Genomic DNA, 22,245 nt, shown 5'->3' on the forward strand with positions numbered 1-22,245 from the left:
CTTAGTAGGAATTCATATTCACCGACGAAAAAAAAAGAAATATAGGCTGTGGATGCATCACCTAAAAATGTCCGCCGAATAATCACGAACTAGAAACTGAAAATTCTAACCCCTAGACTTAACATGACGTTTGGGGGAATCAAAGAGAAGATAAAAAAAGTGACCGATCACCGGAGCGGAGTAATCGCGAGTCGGGGCGCTGCGGTTCGCAAAAAGGGCGATAACGACAGTGGCAGGCCTTCCCCGATCCTCAGCCTTGCGGGAAGTTCAGCAGAAAGTCATTGCCGGCAAAGAATTCTTTTCTTCCTTTTTGCACTCCGGCGCTCGTCAGTCATTTGCGCTAATCTTTTTTACACGCCGCTGTATAACTTCTGCGACATAGAAACACGGGAGGGGATGAGATTCGAAAGTTCGCGGGGATACGGTGGCCGGAGCTGGCGCATTACAGGTCAATAAAAGGTCAGTGGTAGAGGCATTTGTCCTGCAATGGAAGGTAGTTAGGCTAATGATGATGATAATGCCCACATGCATGATGTTTTACTTTATTTTACTCCTTGAAAAACTACCACCAACTTGCGATAATTGCTGATTTATTTTTGCCTCGAACTAACGCCATATTCGGAAATAAAATATTAGTTAATGTTCTTCATAGCGTTCTTTGGTTTCAACTTTAGGCTTTTATTGATTTCAAGCTACCTTTTTAGTGCCATCTGGCAACTTAGCATTGCAATCTTACGAACTTCTATGTAATGCGATAGTTCCAAAAAGTAAACCTTCGGGCGTTTCTAATCGAACAGGAGGATGTTAACGCGTGAAGGTGATTAAGAAAGAAACGTATGGAACGGAATGTGACTCTAGTATGGCGGGAGGCTTGAAGAAGGAGTGACTTGTGTGCCGATGTAATTATTAGATACATAGATGCCGATTTCGATAACCATTGCGTTGCTTAGAAGCAGTGTCTTTTCTTAAATAGAACTTAGAAACAAGTATTTAGCATGCTCATTAATTACACTGGTCGCATCTGCGCACACAGTCATAACTGACAGCGGAGGGGAAGAGTCTGAGTTTCATACGTAATCTGTCTTCGGATCATAAGTCCGGCTCAGTCCCCGGCGCTTATTTTGCATAAAGCTAACTCACGAAAACCGTCTGGTCATTTCAGGGCGAACAGTTCGATAGTAAAGATTAAGCAGAACGCAGGTTATGCGCACAAGTATTCCGAACGTTGGCACATAGCACAAAAAAAAAATGCAGTTTAACCTCGTTGCAACAAAGTGGAAGTGTCCCCGCAATTTCTTCGTTATAGCCGCCGCTTCGTTGAGAGCAAGGCGACTGCGGTTACCACCGTCGCATGTCAGCGGGCTTGTCTGCCGCTATGTGTAGCGAGGACCTCAAAGGTGGCGTTTAACGTGCCGCCGATGTGCGCTATGGAAACCTTCAGCACCGAGCGCCCACAAAATTACCGAATATTGATGCACCAACCAAATATCTCTCCACTGCAAACGCGCACCTATGTCTTCCGCAGCCCGCATGGGCTTCACAGCCTAGAAAGTGTGTTCTCGGAGGAATAATGCTGTTGAGGCCAGGAAGAGGCCATTCAGTTTGCGTGGTTCTTTTTATTCCTGCTGAAGCAGTTACTGGCCGGTGTAAAAGAGGGCGTACAGCGGCTATTTTTTTGCGAATATCTGTTCGGGTTCTCGTCACCGCAATCTCACTAGTGCGCGGGCCCCAAGACTTCTTTGAATTACAGCAATATTTTGAGGAGAATGCATAAATCAGACCAACAGCTTTGACGATAGCCGCATTCTGCTCAACGGAAACGGTTTTCCAGCGAAACCTCGATACCATCCAGCACAACAAGCGCAGTATCAAACAGCTTTAACCATGACACTATGATGCGAAAACGAAAATTAACCGCATATGAAACCAGAGAAAGAGAGAGCGCTCACAGTCGGCCATGAGCAGCAGGGAGGTTGGAGCATCGGGGAACTACAATTTGTCATATCGAATATGGTTCATTAGAGGTACGTTATATCTCGTAGTGGGAAAACTTTATTTCGTGAAAACGAGATATCAAATGCATGGCCTTTTTATGCGAGCCTCCAAAGGCAATGCCCATTCCTTCTTTATGCACATTACTTAATTCGTTATAAAATGTGTCGTTATAAACAGGTTTTACTTTATACAGACGTCTGTTGCCAGCACCGATAAGAGCGAACGGGGCCATCAGATATTGCAAGTAGGTACTCAAGTTCGTGCTCGTTACAATGCGAATTGGGGATGACGAATACTCGGCACTAGCTTTTCAGCCACATAGTTTACGGGAAGCTTCGCCGACAAATACAGCGCGCATAGCCGAAATATTGAAAGAAGCCAAAAAGCTTGATTATTCACTTCTCTGGGCCAACGAGGCGAACTTCAGCAAATAAATGCTTGCATCCTTCGGGCCACATTCCTCAAATACGACAGTATGTTAGTACAATAAACGTTGCTTTGGCTCCACCATTTCGTCTCGCGCAATTTAAATATATCCATCGAAAATTCATTCTTGTTAAGCAGTGGACCCCTAGTGTCAACGCATAAGAATGAAAACAGTGCTTTTAGCCGTAATCACCCGTGAAATAATTAAACGCACAAGCGGAAGAAATGTACTTCGCTTGAGTATTATCCACTAAGAGCCCAGTGACTTCGTTCCGCGAACAAAATATGTCAAAGTAAGCCAGTGCTGCGTAAGGCCCTATGCTTTTTGCTTCGTGAAGGAGTTCTTATTTCTGGTCTTTGTTCTTCCTGCAAAGAAAGTGCTAATGACGTGTTGCGCTTTCGACTATCTGTCTTTTGCATCAGGAAAGTTCAGTTAAAATGCACCGCACTCAAAAACCCAGGCATTTTTCATATTCAAATTAGCCGCGTAAAAAAATAATGTGGAATGTGAAAATCGCACGTGTGCTAATGATTTAGAAGCGAGTAGAAAACTTAGACAAAGCAGCAAAATCACATCAAGAGAGCTACTCTTCTTTTTCACACTCCTGCGTGTTAAGGTTCGCGAGAATGTGCGCTTTGGAGCAGACTTCTAATCAATACGCACTAGCGCCTTCAGCGGCTACAGCAGCACTCCTTGCAGTTGCGGCAGTCGTTTTCATTAATCACCTCTTTTGGCGGGAGCTAGCAATCGGCACTATTTGCGGTCAGCGCCCAAAAGCAATACGTTTGATATACGAAAACATGAAGCGCCTCAACACAAAAAGCCCGCCTTGCTTTGCATTCATCCACATCATTATCGTTTCTTACAGTAAACTAAATTATAAGTTACGCCCGCCTTATTAGGTGCGTTACATCGTAATTAGAATATAACCCCCCATGCATTCTCGTTTTCCACAAGAAAGCACTAGCCCAAAATATAATCCTTTTCCTTCAAAGCTGCGGCATTTCATTTGAATATTTGTTTGGATTAAGCTAGTTGAGCAATTAGCAGCAAAACTTTGAAGCCACACGGATAATGTTTAACAGATAGTTTCCTAAGTGCTGTCCAAAGCTCACCGGAACTTCACTTTGAAAGCAGTACGAAAAAGGACTGAGCAGTATTAAGGAGGGCGGCATCAAACTTGCCCATTCTTTTTCTCAATAATATCTTGTTTGAGTGGCTGAGTTGTCAACTACACGACGTTCCCCGCAAGTGCTCGATTTATTTATTTATTTATTTATTTATTTATTTATTTATTTATTTATTTATTTATTTATTTATTTATTTATTTATTTATTTATTTATTTATTTATTTATTTATACGGTTAACCCTTACTGAGGGTCATGACAGGGAGGGAATCAACCATACATATAAAATCAATAACGCATTTAAAATTTAAAATTACAGAACACAGTAACAAACATTTTGAGTTACAATTACACAAGCACCATCTCATAAAGCTGCTGAGCTGTAACAAATGACACAGAAAGCGAAAAAGTACAAAGTAATAGGACGCGACTCACGGGAGACGACTTGTTAGCGTTCATTAAAGTATTGATCGAGATTTTTCTGGAATGTTGTTTTACTGGCACTTTGTAAAACATGAGTAGGCAATTTATTCCAGAGCTCTATCGCATCGGGAAAAAAAGAAAAGCGAAATACGTTAGTGCGAGCGAAGTACGGCCGTATGGTTGCATCACGATTCAACCTGGCGCTATGCCTAGCAGGTGGGTGGAAGTACATTTCCTCATTTCTCTTTAAATCGTCATGCAGTATTTGGTGCAGTACTGTCAACCTTTGCTTTATTCTTCGCGTTTCTAAAAGCTCGAGGTTGCAGGACTGCAACATTTCAGTGACCGAATCAGTCCTCCTATATCTGCCACAGATAAAGCGTGCCGTAGGTCGTCGTATTTTCTCGAGATTATGTTGTAGTACCTTTTGGTGGGGATTCCAGGCTGCTGAAGCATACTGGAGCACTGGTCGAATGAATGTCTTATATGACAATAACTTCACACCCTTTGTTGCCCTCGACAACTTCGCTCTCAAAAAACATAATTTTTATAAAAGCAGCCGATGCAATCGCTTCAACATGCAAGCGGCAATTTAAATCATGTGCAATAGTTACACCCAAATATTTAAAGGTAGACATATTTGTCAAGTAATTGTTACCTATAGAGTACTGGAAGGTAAGTGGATTTTTCTTCCTAGTAATATCTGTGAAAGTTGTTTTACCGTAATTAACTTGCATTTTCCATTTTTGACACCAGTCATTGAAAGCATCGAGGCATTGGTTAGTTTTGATCTGGTCTTCCATAGAAGATACTGCTACATAAATTAAACAATCATCAGCAAAAAGTTTAATTTTTACAGGTAATTCAGCAGCAGCCACAATGTGATTTATATAAACGAGAAAAAGCAATGGTCCGAGCACGGACCCTTGTGGTACGCCCGAGTGCACATCCAATAATCCAGAATCACAGCCATTAACACGTACAACCTGCTTACGGCCAGACAGGTAGGCCTCAATCCATTTCAGAACCTCATAATTAATGCCTATTTCATGCAGTTTAAGAAGCAAGTCATTGTGCAGCACCTTATTAAAGGCTTTCGCGAAATCTACACATATAATGTCAATCTGCTGATGGTCCTCTAAAGCCTTTCCAATATCATGGACAGTCTCTATAAGTTTCGTGGTCGTTGAGAGCCCTCGGCGGAAACCGTGCTGGTGCTCATTTAGTGGCCCATTAGCCTCCAGGTACACAGTCATATGTTTTGCTATGATGTGTTCCATGAGTTTGCAACAAACTGAGGTAAGCGACAAAGGTCGATAGTTGGTTACGAGCATTCGGCTACCATTTTTATGTATGGGAATAACGGCAGCACAACGCCAATCTTCTACGGAATGCACTTGGAGCGATTTGTCAAAAATGGCAACCAAGTAAAAAGACACCTATTCGGCTTATCTTTTCAGAAATGCAGTGGGTATTCCATGGGGACCACCTGCCTTCTTCGCATCTAAATCTAGTAATAGCTGAAGTACGTTCCTTTGCGTGAAAGAAATGTTTTCTATTGAACTGTCTGTTTCCGCGCGAAATCTACGTGATCAGTGTTAAAGTTTCCGGCAGATCTCGTGAAGATGGTTTGAAAGAAATTATTAAAACCATCCGCTATCTCCAACTTGCAGTCAAAATCGTTGTTCCCAGTTTGATCTGGTTTACACCTTCAGTTTGTTCACCTAAATAACGCCAACATTTAACGGGAGAGGTTTTGAGATAGCCGGTTAATGTTTCATTGAAGAAGAGTTGCTTCGATGCTGATGCAGCAGCTTTTATCCTGTGACGTAGTTCTATCAGGGTGGCAGGAGTAACTTCCTTCTTACGTAATCTGTGTGGTCTACGTTTCATGTGTATAATATCTCTGGTTATCCATGGGTTGTGTTTCCGTATCTTTTTGCGCCGTGTGGGAATAAAACTATCCACGGAAAATTTGATTATATTTTTAAACCGCTGCTATAATTGCTCCACAGATTCCTGCTCGAGGGCTAACTCAAATCCACTAAAAGAAATTTCTAAGTAATCCAATATAGATGTGTCGTCCACCCGTGCGTAATCTTTCACTAGCACCTGAGGGGAAGGCTCTGTGCAAGCGCTTTTGTTAACTAGTACATTAAGCAAAATCATCTTATGATCTGATAAGCCATCCGTGAGAGTCAGTTCGCAATCACCGACTTTATTTGAAACAAATGCAAGATCAAGTAAAGATTGAGAATGAAGTGTCACTCTAGTGTTTTCGTGTACAATATGTCTGAAGTGCCGCCGCGGTGGCTCAAGGTTATGGTGCTCGGCTGCTGACCCGAAAGACGCGGGTTCGATCCAGGCTGCGGCGGTTGAATTTGTTTGGAGGAGAAATTCCAGAGGCCCATGTACTGTGCGATGTCAGTGCACGTTAAAGAACCCGAGGTGGTCGAAATTTCCGGAGCCCTCCACTACGGCGTCTCTCATAGCCTTAGTCGCTTTGGGACGTTAAACCCCATAAAACCAAACCAAACCAACCAATTTGTCTGAAGTTATACAAAAATGAAATTTCTAACAGTTTTTATGCACTCGAAGTCTCTATGTGTTCAGGTGACATATTATCCCGGTCAATGAGCGGGAGGTTAAAATCACCAGCCATTAACAACCGTGCATCGGCGTGTGCATGCGCGGATATAAACAGTCTCAATTCATCGAGAAAATCAGGGGGGGTATTAGGCGGCCGGTAAATAGTTCCAACAAAATACGTGGTGTCCTCGAATTGTACGATTCTCCACCAGACCGATTCTGACATACTGCAGTCCACCTGTGCCGCCCTGAGAGATGATTTAACTATGATTGCCACGCCCCCACCGCGAGTATCTCTGTCCCATCTAAATATCGTGTATCCCGGAGGAATAATATAGTCATTAGGTGTGGTGGAAGTAAGCCACGTTTCAGTAATTAGAACGATATGTGGGCTTTCTAGGAGCAAAAGATTCTCAAGTTCGGTAGATTTATTGGCTATGCTTCGCGCATTCACCAGAATGCAGCCTAGTTATGCTTGCGCTGTTTCAGTTCCTTGCTTCTGGAGTGAATTACGTGAAATGGCGCTTTCATGTGAAGCCTCCGCCATCACCTCATTGTGGTGCGTTCTGAAATGGCCTTTATCACCTTGTTCCTGATAAAGGGAACGCTCGTTTCTACTGCGGTCCCAGGTGTAGATTTTACCGTTTACCTTTAGCTTGTCTTGCACTAAAGAAACCTTAGCGCCATGCAGTATCCCGCTCCGCGGCAGCGCTTTTCCACAACTTTTTGCGAACGTCAAGCGTTTCCTTGGCATAATCATCGCTGAGACTTACTGTTCCTCCCTTGAGCTTTTTGCAATTCGCCATTATAATATTCTTTTCTCTGGAATCAAGAAATCTCATTTTCGCGGGCCTAGAGCTGCCCTGCTTCCTTTTTCCGACACGGTGGATTCGTTCCACCGTATTCACTTCAACCCCAAGCTTTTCTTGAAACACGCCTTCTAGTACAGCTGCCCTTAATTCAGATTCCGTTTCAGTGGCATTCTCCTCAAGACCAAAAACTAGTAGATTGTTCCGCCTACTTCTGTTTTCCAAATCAATAGTTTTCCAGCCTGCTACTTAATAGTGGCGTCTAGTTGATCGATTTTAGCAGTCATTTCTTTTATTACGCCCAAATACCCTGTCAGACTATTGGTCTTTGTATGCATTTCTGTAATTTCTTGTTTGATATCTTGTAGCCTGCGATCTGTATCAGCTTGATTATCTAAGACGCGTTGCAACGATTCAGCCGTAGAAGGCCCTGGGTTCTCCTCAAAGATGTCAGCAACAATAGCAGAAGAGACCAACAATCACTCAAAATAGCATGATATCTGTGAGGGCACGGCAGAATAACTAGACATCTATTATCGCTACGGTAAGATGGAATGTTATGCCGAGGATCAACCTGCAAAATGAGCACGATCCGTTGATACATGCTGTCCGCAAGGTAAGTGCCGTGCTTTCTAAAGCCGCTCTTTTCGTGCTGCTCCTTTTGTAGTCGCACTGTCGGTGACGTCCCACTTGAGTAATGGTGTTCAGCCAATGAAGAATCAACCAGCGGCAAGCCAAGATGACCATGTAGAATCAAAGGCGGCCCGTGTCCGATATCAGATGAAGTTGTTGTCCATGATATGCTACTGCCATGTTGTGCAGCCGAGATTGGGGTCAGTCCGTGCGGAATGCTCGTTGTTGGCGTCAAAAACCACAGCCCCAGCTGCAAAATGAGCACGATCCGTTGATACATGCTGTCCGCAAGGTAGATGCTGTGCCCTCTCAGTTAGCGTCATGCTATAAGCGACTATTTTATTATCTTCAGCTGTCCATACACAATACAAAGACCGACAACTCTAATTTCAAGCACAACTAACACCGCAGTTATTTGCTTATGACCGGCAAAAGTCAGAGAATTCTCTAAATCTCACCATTTCATAAACCACCGCCTATGAAATCGCTTGCTTAAAATAGTTGCTGCTCCCCCCCCCCCCCCCCCCCCAAAAAAAAAAAACTCTCTTACACAACTTATATACAATCTGCACTTGTGTAATAGCCGCTCCCCTGAACTTGATACCCAAACATAAAAAAAAACTTAAAGAGCGCCTGCGTCCCTCCTGTGCACAATTTTCCTAGCGGCATGTTCTGCGGGAAGATACCAACAACCCATTCATCTACGCTCATAGTAAAATGAAAATAAGATTGATCTTCGCTGTCTTCCACAGCGAACCGAGCCGAAACGGAAGTGAAGCGAGAATCGTCTCGCACCGACGCCCACGAGTACCGCACTCCAAGCGATGCTTCGAATGTCAGCCAAGCCGTCATTACAGTCCAGCGCCCAATCAAATCACTTTACGCAGAAGACTGCGCCATGATTTTTATTCGGAATAACTTGGAGTGACGTAACGTCTGCCGCTAAAGTAATATACCAGCCTGCTTCATTGTGGACGATGCCCACCCAATGTGTCGCCATTCCTGACTTTCAATGGGCTATTTCTGCACATGGTTCACCGCGTTCGCTCTAAGATATCTTAAAAGGGGCTGCCATATTAACGGGTTTTGCGCAATCCAAGTTTCACTGTAGTCGGAAAAAATTAGCGGAAAAATGCTGATTTCGTGTAAGGGCTGCATCTCTCCAAAATCTAGAAAAAACATTACCTTAATTCATTTCATTTATTTATACTGTCAGCCCAGATCACGGACTACAACAGGAGTGGATAATGAGGTATAAAAAAACGCAAAAACAGAAACATTGAAACGGGCACAAAAATCGGTACGTAAAGCGTTCACCAATGTTTACTTCCCAAACAAAACACAAGTGTTTTGTTTGTGAAGTTACTGTTAACATTAAGGTAATGTTTTGTGAAGAGACTAGCCCACTGAACATAATCTAATTTTAACTGATATGCAGCTACAATGAAGACCAGAATAAGGCTCCGTTCCTTATTTACCGCGTGTTTAAAGGGACATTTCTCTTCAAATATATCGCCGGTATATTAGCGAATACGTGCGCACTGCTAACACCAAATTTAAAGAAACAATATTTTCAATTGCCTGATTAGTTTAAAGTATTTATTTCAACCCTTTCTTGACTTGTTACCCCAGACGCTCTGTTTATTTTTAGACTACTTTACTTGTCAATGAACCAGCGATCAAAGCATAAATTTTCCCATCACAAAACATATCCTGATAAAAAACGGCCTCTTGCACACAAGCGTACCGTGCCCACGAATTGTTACATAAACGGCGCAATGATCGCTAAAGACAACACCAGGTCATCATCAACACCAGGTGCTCGCTGTGTCCACCTCCCGCCAAATACATACACTGTGCTCATCTGCGTTGTAACAGTCATTGTGTCACAGGGCCATAGCTGTGATGGACATGACCGATTCAGCCTAAGACTCATCGGGTGTAAGGACGACGCCAAACAGTCTTCTGCAAGCAAGTTCTGCAGATAAGCGCCCACTCTCGCGGGATCACAAATGTCGACCTGGATGAACTATTATCTTTTTCTTTTTTTTTTGTCTCGCAGCGCAAACCTCGGCACTGCCGATCAGGTTCAGCTCGAAGTGGTCGCAGTTGCCGTGGCCGATCGCCACTGCCGGCACTGCAACGAGGCCAAATATTTGTTCAGTTGCGAGGATCGGACCTGCCGACACTCTCGTCACGCCGGCTGTGTCAACCCTCGGGGCGTAAGGTTGTGAACACTTGCTGCCGTTAGCCGGTGCGTAAGGATGGCCTTTCCTGTACCAGACTTTATCGGTTCTCTCTTTCGCGCTTTGGGGCGTCAGGGGACACCGTATTCTTCTTCTTCGTTTACTTTATCGTCGTGGAGAAGAGATTGCGGCCATTCGGGTATTTTTTATTTATTTTCCTTTTTTATTCACTTTCTTCTTACCATTCTGATCGCCCGCCTTCTTCTTGGGTGTCAGTAAACAATGCTGAGAAGTTCGCCTGGTTACACACAGAGCGACGCGAACGAAATAAAAACATACGGGTGGCAGCCAACACCGCCACCGAATCGCCATATTGCGCTGGGCTGACAGGACAGCGGGCTGCCGTGTGCTGAGAGGACTTTCGGAAAAAGACATTTTGTAGAGTACACTCGTTTAAGCACTTAAATGTTTGCTTGAGTCTGCAGAAATGAAATGCAGCCCGTGGAAGCCGCGCGCCCCTAGTTAATCGCGATCGGCAGCATAATTTTCTTCCACAACCAAAGCGACCGACAGCTGCACGATCAATGCTCTCAGCAGCGCATGACGGTGTCCTTCGTGTAATCCATGCCCGTCATCTACGCTGACCCGTCATCTACGCTGAAGGGCGTGCTCTGTTACTCATTTACGACAATCCCCTCATTATGGCAGGCCCGATATAGCTTTTGACATGAGGCGGTAACCGCGATCCATGGGATTGTGAATGCACGATAAGGTCTTGGTTAGAGTCCTAGGCCATTCGTAAATGACGCAAGTGTACTCCCCGGTGCACCGTTCTACCGCTCTAGACAGGTGCGTGGACGACTGTACGATTTCAGGGATCACTGCTCTTCGCCTTCGGTGCCGTCGATTATCCTGCTTGCACAACACTGCACTCGAGCCCATGTAAACGTAGATGAATCCAAGACGCCCCATAGCAAAACGAGCAGCGTCAACAGCAATAAGTCACAAACTTGAAATATTTAGCTAAAACGAAATCCTTAGTACCTAGCTCAATACCGGCATCACGCAAAATTGTTTATTGTTAATTACGCTGTGAAAAGTGTGCCAGAAATTATAGTCGTCGATTTTCAAACACACCCTACACACTCGCCTTTTACCTTACTTTTAATATCGGTTTTATCCTTCATTTTAGTGATAGCGGCAGACAGTTTAAACCTGCGACTGACTCTCTCAAGCATTCGTTGCCGTTGTGCACTCAATACAACCTATTAATCATCATCATGTATTACTCCATAGTCTGTCCATCGCGTTTATCTCAATGAACCGTTCGCCAGAATCTCCAACGCTTCTAGAAGGGCTTTCAGGAGTCTACAAGTCAATGTTTTCAAACACATAAATAGGCTAATGCACACTATACACAGCCCCGGCTTAAGTTTTCCATTTTTTCCCGTTCACACAAGGCAACCATCCTCGTGCTCTGCAGCCGTCGGCATAGAAGAAACAGAAGTGGTAGCGCCAGCCGCCCCGGAGGTCTCAAAGTGCCTGGAGCCGCCGCGGAACCTGCACCAACTCCGCACTCGGCCAAAAGAGACCGAGAAACAGCGAAGCAGTCATGTCCACGCTTTTTTCGAGGCCAAGCCGCGAGAAGCTTCCACGTCGTTCAGCCGAGAACCTGCGGAGCGCCAAGAAGACACCGTCTTCCAGCGCCGTGCAGCAGTCCGCGGCGGCCACTGCCGGCAAAGAGGGGCTCATACCGGACGAGTGGGACACGCAAAAGAAGGGCGGCGTGCAAGGCTCCGACAAGATGGCACCCGACAGTTCCTTCGCTGGGATGGCCCGCGCTACCACGTCCGATGTAGCCAGGGATTCCGGAGCACCGGACGCGAAGCCTGGCCCTGAAGAGAGAAGCTCGAGCCAGGAAGAAACCACAGCGTCGGAAGGCAGGCGTGCGTCAGGGTCTGTTAACATGGCTCAACGAACCTTTCAGCGAGAACGCCGGCTCGACCGTAGACCAGATGAGCTGAACAGCGAGGAAGAGCCTTTTGTCAAGCCTGGCACAATGTTGCCCAAACCGCCGCCGCCACCACCTCAAGTGCCCAAAGAAACGGTAAGCTACAGGGGGTCATCTGTAGTTTTCAAATAGTCCGATGGGCCCCTGAGATACCGGAGTGGGTTTCAAGAGAAGGCAAGTATAGAAGGGGGCAGGTGAAAGCAAAATGGGCGGGTGAGATTAGGATTGCGTGGATAGGGTAGCCGCAGATAGGACAGGATAAGGTTAATTGGAGATATGTGAGAGATACGTTTGTCCTGCAGCGGATGTAGTTTCCCTGAAGATGATGGTGAGTTCGACATGACTTAGAGGCGATATACAGAAATAACCAAAGGCAGGCATGACTTAGAGGCGATATACAGAAATAACCAAAGGCACGCGCATACTAGCGAATGATTATTCTGCAGAAAATTCGTGAAATTTTCGCAAGCAATGAACAATTTTTTTCCACCAATCATTGGCACATAGCGGAATCAAAGCTGAATAACCATGAACCACAGAGGACAATGGTAGAGCGTCATTTCTGCCTCACCTTCTACGAATAAATGAGTTACGTTCTTCCTAATGGGCATGCAGCTCAAGGATGTCTCATATTTACTAAACTGTGGCATATAATTGTAGAGCTACTTTCAAACGTGAAGCAATGAATCTTTAATTCGGCTATAACAACGTACATTCCCTTTATTTTGTTAGTCTTGTTCTGCTCACATTTTGATAGAGTTAGCTTACTGTGACTACTGTGCATACGCCACATAATAAATTAGAAACACCTTACACAGGGCTGCCTTTTTTTCTTGCTTTCGCCGCCCTTACACGCATTTGCCAAGTTTTTCACCATTTCTTTCCCCCTTCTTTTTTGTTTTTATACCACTGTACACAAAAGCATTTTTGAACGAAAAAAAAAGGTTATCAGCCTAATTTTTTTTTATATTGTAAGATTTCGATATACCAATCAATATATCCGCTGATATCCCGCCGGCAGGCTTGCATTTATAGGTATTAACGTTTTTGCTACCATCAAAAGCATCCACCATTGGTTTTTAATGGCAGTCCTAACTGCTTGATGCGAGCGAGGGAAATGTTATAAAAGAAGTATTTTGCCACCTATTGGAAGAAGGGAACATACTTGCTACGACTACCTTTCACTTTTTCAATATTCAAAATTTTTGTCCAAGAATTTTGGACATGTTAGGAGTAATGGTGCATTGTACACTTCAATAATTTCTCTACTCTTTGTCTCATGTTTTGTAAGCTAGAATGTTCAGAGTTCTAGAAAGGTTTCTTTATTCCGGGAAGAACCACAAAATTTGGCCGCCCTTGACTTGCCCCTTACTCCCGGAGTAGCCGCAGAGGCACTGAATTTTCGGTAGCCCCAAAACTGGCGTCGCCTCCAATGAACTATCATTGCCAGAAAATAGCATAATAAAACTGGTGTCTGTCACCTGTGCGTTTAATGAGAGGAGACCGACTACACTAAACTATAAAATCTTACCAATGCTCTTAGTGGAGATGGCTCCTGACAAATTTAGACTGTTAACGTTAGCCATGCCCAACTGCTGTGCCCGACGGAACTAGCCATATACAAACGTCGGATTCAGAAGCCTTGGAGGAGTCATTGCTGATGCAAAGCTAACAGAGAACCGCGCAACAGTGGTGTCCAAAGGAGACGTTAAGAGCTCTATTTTTAACCCTTCTTGCTCCAGTTATTTCCTTTTCTTTCTACTTATGGCAGCGTCAAGTTATGATGTCAGGGCTGAGAGCTAGACGACCATTATCAGTAACTGGCTTGTATATCAAAGGCGAAGCTTTCTCATTAAAAAAAATGAATGCAGAAAATAGACTCACTAAATGTTGCTCCCTAGAGACTGATCGCAAAAACGACATAGTCATAGACAAATGTTAGTGGGATGCGGATTTGCGGGAAAAATTTATTTCTGCGCTGCCTCAGTAGACAGGCAGATTGTTTTTTATAGCAGATGAAGCACGCATGTCTGCTCATATTCCTATGCATTTCCGTGATTTGCTATGCTTGAACTCCCAGAAATATTTTTTTTCCGCCAATCCGTATCCCGCAAACTTTTGTCCAGAACTGTACCTTTTACTGCTGCTCTGCGCAAGCAGAATCGCGTTATGTATCCTGAGTCATAGCAGGCCCTGAATGGAAAGTGCTGCTACATGGGTCTTTTTATCCTCAAGCCTACAACATCCAAGATCAGAACAGAAGAAGCGGCGCAGATTCTGCAAAAGAAGGTGAAGTACCGTGTTTCTCCTTTCTTTTTTACCTGAAGTTCGTTTGCAGTATGAGATCAGTGGACTCGTGTAGTATGAGCCATTGCCGCCTGCCACACCTCGCTACCTGTCAACCTGAGTCGCTTCGGGACTCTAAACACTCTGTTAACTAAACTGAACTAGATATATCTAAAAAACTTGCACTATTCCCCAACAATTTGAGTGGAATCACTTGCCAGCAGATGTGGCACTCACCGACGATCTCGAGCATTTTAAGAAAAAGTTGAGTGCCTGGTTTTCACGCTCATGACATGTGTGCCCTTCGGTTAGTAGTGCGACATGAAGTCTGTGTTCTTGATTTGTAGTTTTGTTTTTGTCGGTTTTTGTTCTTTTTTCTTGTTCTTTTTTTAATTGTTGAAATTTGTAATAACTCAGTGCAGTGAACAATATGTAGTCCTGTAACCCGTGATTGTATTCATTTTTTGTTATCTGTGCTTGTTCCACTCCCCTCAATAATGCCCGCAGGGCCATGGCGGTATTTGAAATAAAAATAATAAATAATAAAATAAATTATGGAAAACCGCAGAGCGTTCTCTCACAGCTGCTGCCCTCAACGTTCTATTAAGTTCCACTAGGCGCTTATGGTAGTCCAGAAAGTTCTATTCTCGCCGCTATGGACGAGGGTGGCGCTGGTGAACACACTCAAGTTAGTTTGCACACAACATGAGTACCTGTGAAGGTAAAATGTTGAACAATCGCCTCCATAGCTGAGTTGGTTGAGCACCGTACGCTACACAGCAAGGTCGTGGCATCGGATCCCACTGTCGATGTGAGGTTGTCTTTTCTTATAGTGTGTAATCAATTGTTTCTCAAGAAAAAAATAAATATTGCACAATTTATTTTCTACTGATCAAAACCACGCATGAAAAAAATCCCCTAAGTTTTCCTTTGTTTCGGTGACTGTTGGCTTCCTTCACAGGCGTGTCATAACAACCCCCCCCCCCCCCATTTTCTTACCCTTCTCTGTTCAATGAATGCTGCAAAAGTAACGGCTTTAGCGAAAGTATCACGACGAGAGGACGGTGCGCAGAGCCGCCAAGTTTCTCTGTCGATGTCGTCAAGGCTTGCATATGACTAAGTACGCTCCCGCTTTTGTAAACCTTTCGTACCCTTTCAGATTTTCAAAATGCACGAGAGACTAAGGTTTGGAATCGAATACGAACAATAAGCGTGTGGTATTCCAATAACATTCTAACATTTTTCAGATATTCAGCCTTACTTAACAATTACCTAAAAAAGTGGCATGATTCGGTCTTCTGCCACCACAAACCTCATGTGGAAAGGTTCCGAGTCCTTCGGTATTCAATTTTTTTCTCCCCTACGGTGTCGTATTCTACCTTCCTTGCCTTCAGTTATGTAAGTGGGTTTTAAAGATTTCGATTCAGCATAATTCGTGCAACCCAAAGTGACAGCAAAACAGACTGCGGATGTCTTTCTTAAATATGCTTACATTCTCTCATTCTAAAGATGCGTGGAAAGCAAGAAAGTAGAAACCAAGCGGAAATTCAACGGTACGAGCGGTGCCAATAAGTATTACAACACACTGCACACAATACTCGAGACTTGTTCAGCTCAAGTGCATTAATATCTAATAAACCTGCACAAATTAACCACCTTTACGTATGCCAAAATGTCGATATACCAAAGCATATTCTCTTCAAAATGGTTAAGATCATTTCGATATCTGAGAACAGTCTTGAGTTGAAGCCCACTCTGACAGAGTTTCTCTTTACTCTTTTCACTGAATTAGGTTATTACAGTGGTCCCGAGTATTTGGAATGGTCGTGATTTTGTAGTTTCTTCCTTTTAAATAGCGAAACCCAACTAACCAAGTTTCCTTCAATCCTCAAGCCGGCGGGTCCCAGTGCCAAAACCGAAGATGAGGCCCGCGACTTGCGCAAAGAGGTATGCTGCACCAATGATTTCTCACGTGTTCAGTTTCGCACAGTACCTCTAGTTGTAGCGAACGTCACTGAGATGCCATGACGCCTGCTGGCCGCGTGCATTAGTGTCCCTGACGAGTGAAGGATAATGACTGGCGCCTACCATATGCGTATTGTCTCGGCAGAGTTCGTACTGAAACAATTACTAGCCTTCGTCCCTATCGATTAGCCGTGCAACGTCGACCGCTGAAAAATAAGTACTAAACAGTTAACTACGTGAATGAGTACTAGCTCTCGAAAAAATACGTCCTGTTTCCAGTGGCTTCTTGCAGCCCCCGTGGCGATTTAGTTCAAAAAGCGCTAAACTGTTCAAGCGATCCGAAAGTAATTGAAAAGTCTTGCATGAACTGCGTGACGGTAAGGTTGCCGAAGAACCACTTTTCTGAGGAGGCAATTTTAACTTGAATAGTTTTATTCTATTAGCTGTTTTTTTTCTTTTTCGCTGTGGCCCATCTTTGAGTTTTAACTTGCGAAATGGCAGAATTACAGCATAAATCTCAAATGTGTTTTAACATATCAGAAGTAACGTGATTGATTGATCGATTGATTGATTGATTGATTGATTGATTGATTGATTGATTGATTGATTGATTGATTGATTGATTGATTGATTGATTGATTGATTGATTGATTGATTGATTGAGAGTGGGCGGGTGAGTGAGTGAGTGAGTGAGTGTTGAAACTAAGCAAACTACGATTGATTGGTGCATGCATGGCCTGACAGTTTGACAAGCCCCCCTCCGGCCAACAGACTCCGATGAGCAAGACGTACCCCGCCATGAGCGAGCAAGAGTTCATCAGTCGCGTTGGGTCCCACATCGCCATCAAACAGCAGGAGCCGGCCGTACCCAAGGATCCCATCCGAGTCTTGGTGACGGCGGTGACGACCGAGCTGTCGTACCGCATGCTGATACCGCTGATTCGCGGTGACGTGTTCGGCGTGGACCAGCCCATCGTGTTGCACCTGTACGACGAGAGCGAGAACATATCCGACCTTCGGGGCATCGCCATGGAGATCGAGGACTGCTCGTTCGAGCTGCTCAAACAGGTGGTCTTCACCGGCGAGGACGAGGTAGCCTTCCTAAACGTCGACGTGGCTTTTCTCAACGACTCGGTGCCCATTGACGGAGATCGAGCCTTGTTCGAGAAGTGCGTGCAGACGTACGCCGGCCACGGCAAGGCGCTGTCGGCGCACGCCAAGAAAACAGTCAAGGTGATCATCTCCGGACACCCTATACACACCAACACCTACGTCTGCACGAGGTAAGAGATGCTTGCGGTTGAACGCGCCCTTTATGCTTGCAGTGCACATGCCGGTCAGTCCAAGTAAGCCTTATCATTTGATGGTTTGGCTCATGGGGGTTTAACGTCCCAAAGCGACCCTGGTTATGAGGGACAGCATAGTGAAGGGCTCTGGATAATTTCGACCACCTGGGGTTCTTTAACGTGCACTGATATCGTCTCGGCGATCTGGACTCCCCATCAGGCTTACCTAATCAATCAGTTTTAAGTCATTCAAGATCACCCGGCCCGTTTCAGCACACAGCCCTGCGACAAACGCCACAGTATTAACTAATATCAACACATCTCTCGACCTGAAATGTCGGCTCAAAATGTCAAAACTTCATTTGTTTTATAAATTGTATTATAACTTTCCTTTGCTAAGAAACTCCTCGAGTGTGGACTGCCTACACGGTTCCACAAAAACATTTAATAAATCCTCCCTGTCCGGTACCACTGCATTATCGAAGGAGCTGCCTTATTTCGCAGTGATTCAAAAAGACCGGCTTAATATCAGCCAGTTACTGACAGCCATTTCAAGAACTAATAACTTTCCGTCCCTGCATCAAATGAATGTTCCCTTTCTTAGTGCTCTCCTTTTAATATCATTATATTGTTTATTCTGTTTTCAAGATTGTTTTCATTTCAGGCATCGTTTAATTTCCCTCTTTTTTGTCCTCATCTCTTTCGCTACCCAGCGCTCATTATGCTGACGTTTGGTTTATTTCTTGAACTGTATAATCAAGAACTCATTTATTTTGTTTTCTTTGTGCATACTGACTCCGTAACGCGACTCATTATACTGACCATTGTGATATGGTACGGATATTTCGCCTCCATCAAAATTGGACCACCCCGGCAGAGCCTGAACCCGCGTTGTACCGTTCAGCATCCCAGCACCATAACCACTTAGCCACCGCGGCGGCTTTTACGTGTGTTGTACTGAGCAGGTTACGGCCGCTACTATAATTATAAGGCTATACATCTCAAGACGAAATTAATTTAAAAATTGCTCGCAATTCACAATCTAAAGCTAATTAAAATAAGAAGATCGCATTAAGGGCCACTACTTTGCTATCCTGCGCAGATAACTGCATTGGAAAGATGATGAGAACTGCTGGGAATGTCTTTTGTTTCTTTGTTTCAGGTACTCAAAAAGCATCCCATACGAAAACTTCACAGGCCTGGCCAGGCTGAATCACAATCGCGCTGTGACTCTACTGTCCCAAAGACTGGGTGTTATTCCGAACAAGATTGTGAACATGATTGTCTGGGGTCACCGGGGCGACACCCTTCTTCCTGATTACTCACGAAGCGTGGTCATCAAGAAAGCTCGACGCTACAAAATCTTGGACCTGGTCAGCCGCGAGTACCTGGAAGACGGGCTTGCCGAGGACGTCAAAATCCGCGACGACCTCGTCCAGAAGCTCACCAAGCATCCCGGAATCCTGTCCCGAGCAAAGGCGGCATGCGACCAGATGCGCGACTGGTGGATCGGTCTGCCACCCGGTCAGTTCGTGACTATGGCCGTCCTGAGCGATGGTCTCTACGGCGTGCCACCGGACCTGGTCTTCTCGTACCCGGTGTTCATTGAAAACTCTCGGGTGTGGAAGGTGGTGCAGGGAATCGCGCTGGATGAGAAGCTGCGCTCCTGCATTTCCGAGTCCGCCAAAGACTTGGAGCGGGAAAGGGACGAAGCCATGGAGATATGCACAGAGCTAGCGTTGTGAACCGAGCAAGATGGCTGGGACGTGGGTTCAAACGAGCCGGAGAGAGCAAAGCCTGGGGAATAACCATTTTACTGATCCCGTGGCGCTGCTTAAAGCCATCAGAACAGCCTTTTAAACGTGCTAGCTCGGTAGTCCGCAATGTAAAAGCAGTGGAACCTTGTTCACGAAGTTTTCGCACTTAAGAGGTGCTCGCAATTGGCCTACGCCGTTGTTTATAAAATTGGTAGCTATCATGATTGGCCATTTCCTTGGCGATAGAGCTCAAAGACGAATGTTAACTGAGTGAACCCTACTAGGTTTTGTTTTTATTTTTTGATCAGAAACATTCAGTGCATTGGGATGTTGGTGAACGCGATTTGCAGAGTCAGGGAAGTTTAGGTAAAGTCAGAAGGCCAAGTTCTGAGTAGTCTCTTCAACAAGCTTCAGCGTACTCACTTTTCAAAAGAAGTCGCCGGGGAAACAAGCTGCGCAAATTTCTGACGGCCGCTTAGGAACTATGACTTCATTTCTTGCAAGCCAGACTACCTGAAATACGCCCAGTAAGTAACAGCAAGCTTATGGTTTGCTTATGAAACTCGGCATCGTGCACCCCTAAACAAGACATGTACGCAAAAAAAAATTGTAGAAAAAAATTAACATCATCCGGAACATGTGCTCAGGAACCTGGAACAAGGAAAGATGTTCTCAGATGGGAAAGCGAAGCAGCTGTACCTTCCGAAATGGTCTTTGAACAAAGTGCTTTAGTACAATGTTTTTGAGCAAGCGTGGCACTGCGAGCATGGCTGGCGGGCGTGAGCGGGGCTGGCAAAAAAGCTGTTATCGCCACGTGTTTTGATCTGGCAAAGAAACATCTCTCCATCCTAACAAAAAGTGGTTTATTGTGTTGTTTTCCTTTGCGCTCTTAAAAAAGGAAAATGCACCAAAATACAGATAAATGGAGGGGAAAGACTTTTGGTTAAGCTAGATATTTTAGCAGAACATCAATCCACGCGTGCACACGAAAAGGAAAAGCGTCCACAATTGCGCCACTAAAAGTCATTGCGGTTGACAATTATCTTCATTGTAATTTACTGCCCTGCCATTGACTCCCAAGAATAAGTACAGTGCTTTTTTTTTTTTGGCGGCTGAGGAACTTGAAGTACAGAAAACATAAAGACCGAAAAGTTTAATAAACTTTGCCAACGAGGGATCTCCTCTTAACACAGAAGCCCAGTATGGCGAACGGCGGATCAGCGATAGCCAGTGGTGGGTTAGGGGAGGGGAATCCAGTGTTCTAAGAGGGCTTGTTGGGTAGTGAATGGGTGGAAGAGGTACATATGTGGGGAGGGCCGCGGGGCCCTAATGCCAGTTTCGGTGCATTTGCATCAAGAGGAAAAATACTCTGATTTAGATAGGCTACCTTGATCCAGCTTCCTTCCCCTTGATCTAGAAACCTCATTTTGAAAAGCATCGTGCCACAGAGCCGATGAGAATGAGTGATTCTAAAAGCGATCGTTTCCGTACTCATAAAAATTATCCTATTCACCGCTAGGTGGCTCAAACGAGTGAACGCAACAGAATTATGTCCCCCCCCCCCCCCCCAAGTGTGGTTGTGGTGGTGTTGATGTAGATGCGGGATTAGACCACCAAATACCAAAACGCCTGCCCTTTGTGCAGGGCTAATCCGACACGCTTTGCGATGTCAGTGCACGTTAAAGAACCCCAGGTGGTCGCAATTTCCGGAGCCCTCCACTACGACGTCCCTCATGGCCTGAGTCGCTTTGGGACGTTAAACTCCATAAACCAACCAACCTTTCATATATCTTTAAAGAACGAAACAGCGCAACTAAAACGAAGGACCAAGAAAAAGAGACACGAACACGCGCTGACTTACAACTGACTGTTTTAATCGGAAAACCACATATAAATAATCTCTAATCGCTGCGTCACAGCCTCACGTCGTCATCGCAAACTACTAACATAAAAAGAACGGAAAATCATTGGCGAAAAGTAAGCACCTACAGGCTCCCACGCTTTTCCAACAGATATATCTCGCGCTTAGACAAGGCCATCGAAGTGCTGCTCACACATGAGTCAACTTCTGTGCAGATATGATACGCCTCTACTACTACTTTTTTCTTGGTCCTTCGTTTTAGTTGCGCTGTTTCGTTCTTTAAAGATGCAATACCAACTCGCCCACTATGCTATGTTGCTACTTTCATATATCATGGAAGTGCAACAATGAAAAGCAACATTTACAGGCACGCGGCATGCCACACGAGCAGTAGAAGGTTCAATTGACCAGCGTCACCCTGGAGAGCCAAATAGAGCTCATGCAAATGGTACGCTAAGCAGCAGAGGCCTCTGGGCCCGGGTCCTGTACTGAGGACTCCAGCACAGTCAACACTTTTTCTCTGGTCAACAAACGTTCTTCCTCCTGCTCATAGCCTTACAGAGGCCCGCCAGCAACTGCTCCGCCTGAGTCGCTGATTTGAATGATTGTGTCTCTACTAATGACCTCCAAGGCCAGCGTCCTCTAAAAACGGCAAAAGTGATTTTGACTCTGATTGCCGCTCAGTTCGGGAGCCCTCAGAGTACACGATTCCAGAGATGCCGCCTAACAAAACGTTCAGTCTCCTCAGGCTGCCCAGGAGTGTTTCACGCTCGGCACAAAAACGCGGGAAAGCTGAAAGCAAACGGTTCACATTACCCACAACAGCACATTTAGCGTTCACAGGTGAGATGGCTCGGCGAATCTTGTGCATCCATGCCGGCGAGTAGGC

The 22,245-nt window shown here is 44.9% G+C and overlaps 1 protein-coding gene across 1 annotated transcript; it reads left to right on the forward strand.

Moving 5' to 3' along the window:
• Window positions 1–11,802: 11,802 nt before the first annotated feature.
• On the forward strand, window positions 11,803–19,483 carry LOC149341032 (malate dehydrogenase, cytoplasmic-like). Its single transcript, XM_089547486.1, has 5 exons — window positions 11,803–12,297; window positions 14,437–14,490; window positions 16,381–16,434; window positions 17,197–17,735; window positions 18,901–19,483. Exons 1-5 carry the CDS (start codon window positions 11,803–11,805, stop codon window positions 19,481–19,483), a joined length of 1,725 nt encoding a protein of 574 aa, XP_089403612.1.
• The last annotated feature ends 2,762 nt before the right edge of the window (window positions 19,484–22,245 follow it).

Source organism: Amblyomma mixtum, chromosome 6, assembly GCF_055824585.1.
Source record: "Amblyomma mixtum isolate Tamu chromosome 6, ASM5582458v1, whole genome shotgun sequence".
Classification (NCBI taxonomy): domain Eukaryota; kingdom Metazoa; phylum Arthropoda; class Arachnida; order Ixodida; family Ixodidae; genus Amblyomma; species Amblyomma mixtum.